Raw genomic sequence first — 616 nt, forward strand, 5'->3', positions numbered from 1 at the left:
CAGCCCCGACCTGCCCCTGCGCCCCAAGCAGGTGTCCTTGGATTCCGACTCATCCATGAACTCGAACACGCCCCTGGTTCGCGTGGCCCGCCTGTCCTCCGGGGAGGGCCCCACTCTGGCCAACGTCTCGGAGCTCGAGCTGCCCGCCGACCCCAAGTGGGAGCTGTCCCGTGCCCGGTCAGTGGTGGCAAGGGGCCCGGGCGCTGCGCTGGGGGAGGCCCTCTGTGTGGGGGGAGCCGGCTTCTCCCACACGCGCCCCTTGCTGCCTGTGACACCGCTTTGCTTTGGCCAGGCTGACCCTGGGCAAGCCCCTTGGGGAGGGCTGCTTCGGCCAGGTGGTCATGGCAGAGGCCATTGGCATTGACAAGGACCGGGCGGCCAAGCCTGTCACCGTGGCGGTGAAGATGCTGAAAGGTGAGGACCGGACCTGGTTGGGGGCATCCGAGCTGTGCCCTGGACACACCCCTGACCGCCTCCCCCAATGCAGATGATGCCACCGACAAGGACCTGTCGGACTTGGTGTCGGAGATGGAGATGATGAAGATGATCGGCAAGCACAAGAACATCATCAACCTGCTGGGGGCCTGCACGCAGGGCGGTGCGTGGGGGCGGGGCG

The 616-nt window shown here is 67.2% G+C and overlaps 1 protein-coding gene across 1 annotated transcript in view; it reads left to right on the forward strand.

The window, feature by feature from the left end:
• FGFR3 (fibroblast growth factor receptor 3) overlaps window positions 1–616 on the forward strand; it is a gene marked incomplete at its 5' end in the record, with an annotated part of 7,328 nt that overhangs the window by 3,616 nt on the left and 3,096 nt on the right. The window contains 3 exons of the mRNA XM_012734878.1: window positions 4–177; window positions 293–414; window positions 488–598. Of these exons, the coding sequence (XP_012590332.1) occupies window positions 4–177; window positions 293–414; window positions 488–598 (407 nt within the window). The remainder of the gene's footprint in view (window positions 1–3; window positions 178–292; window positions 415–487; window positions 599–616) is intronic.

The sequence above is a fragment of the Condylura cristata genome, unplaced genomic scaffold, assembly GCF_000260355.1.
Source record: "Condylura cristata isolate star-nosed mole 26May11 unplaced genomic scaffold, ConCri1.0 scaffold00086, whole genome shotgun sequence".
In the NCBI taxonomy this organism is placed as follows: Eukaryota; Metazoa; Chordata; class Mammalia; order Eulipotyphla; family Talpidae; genus Condylura; species Condylura cristata.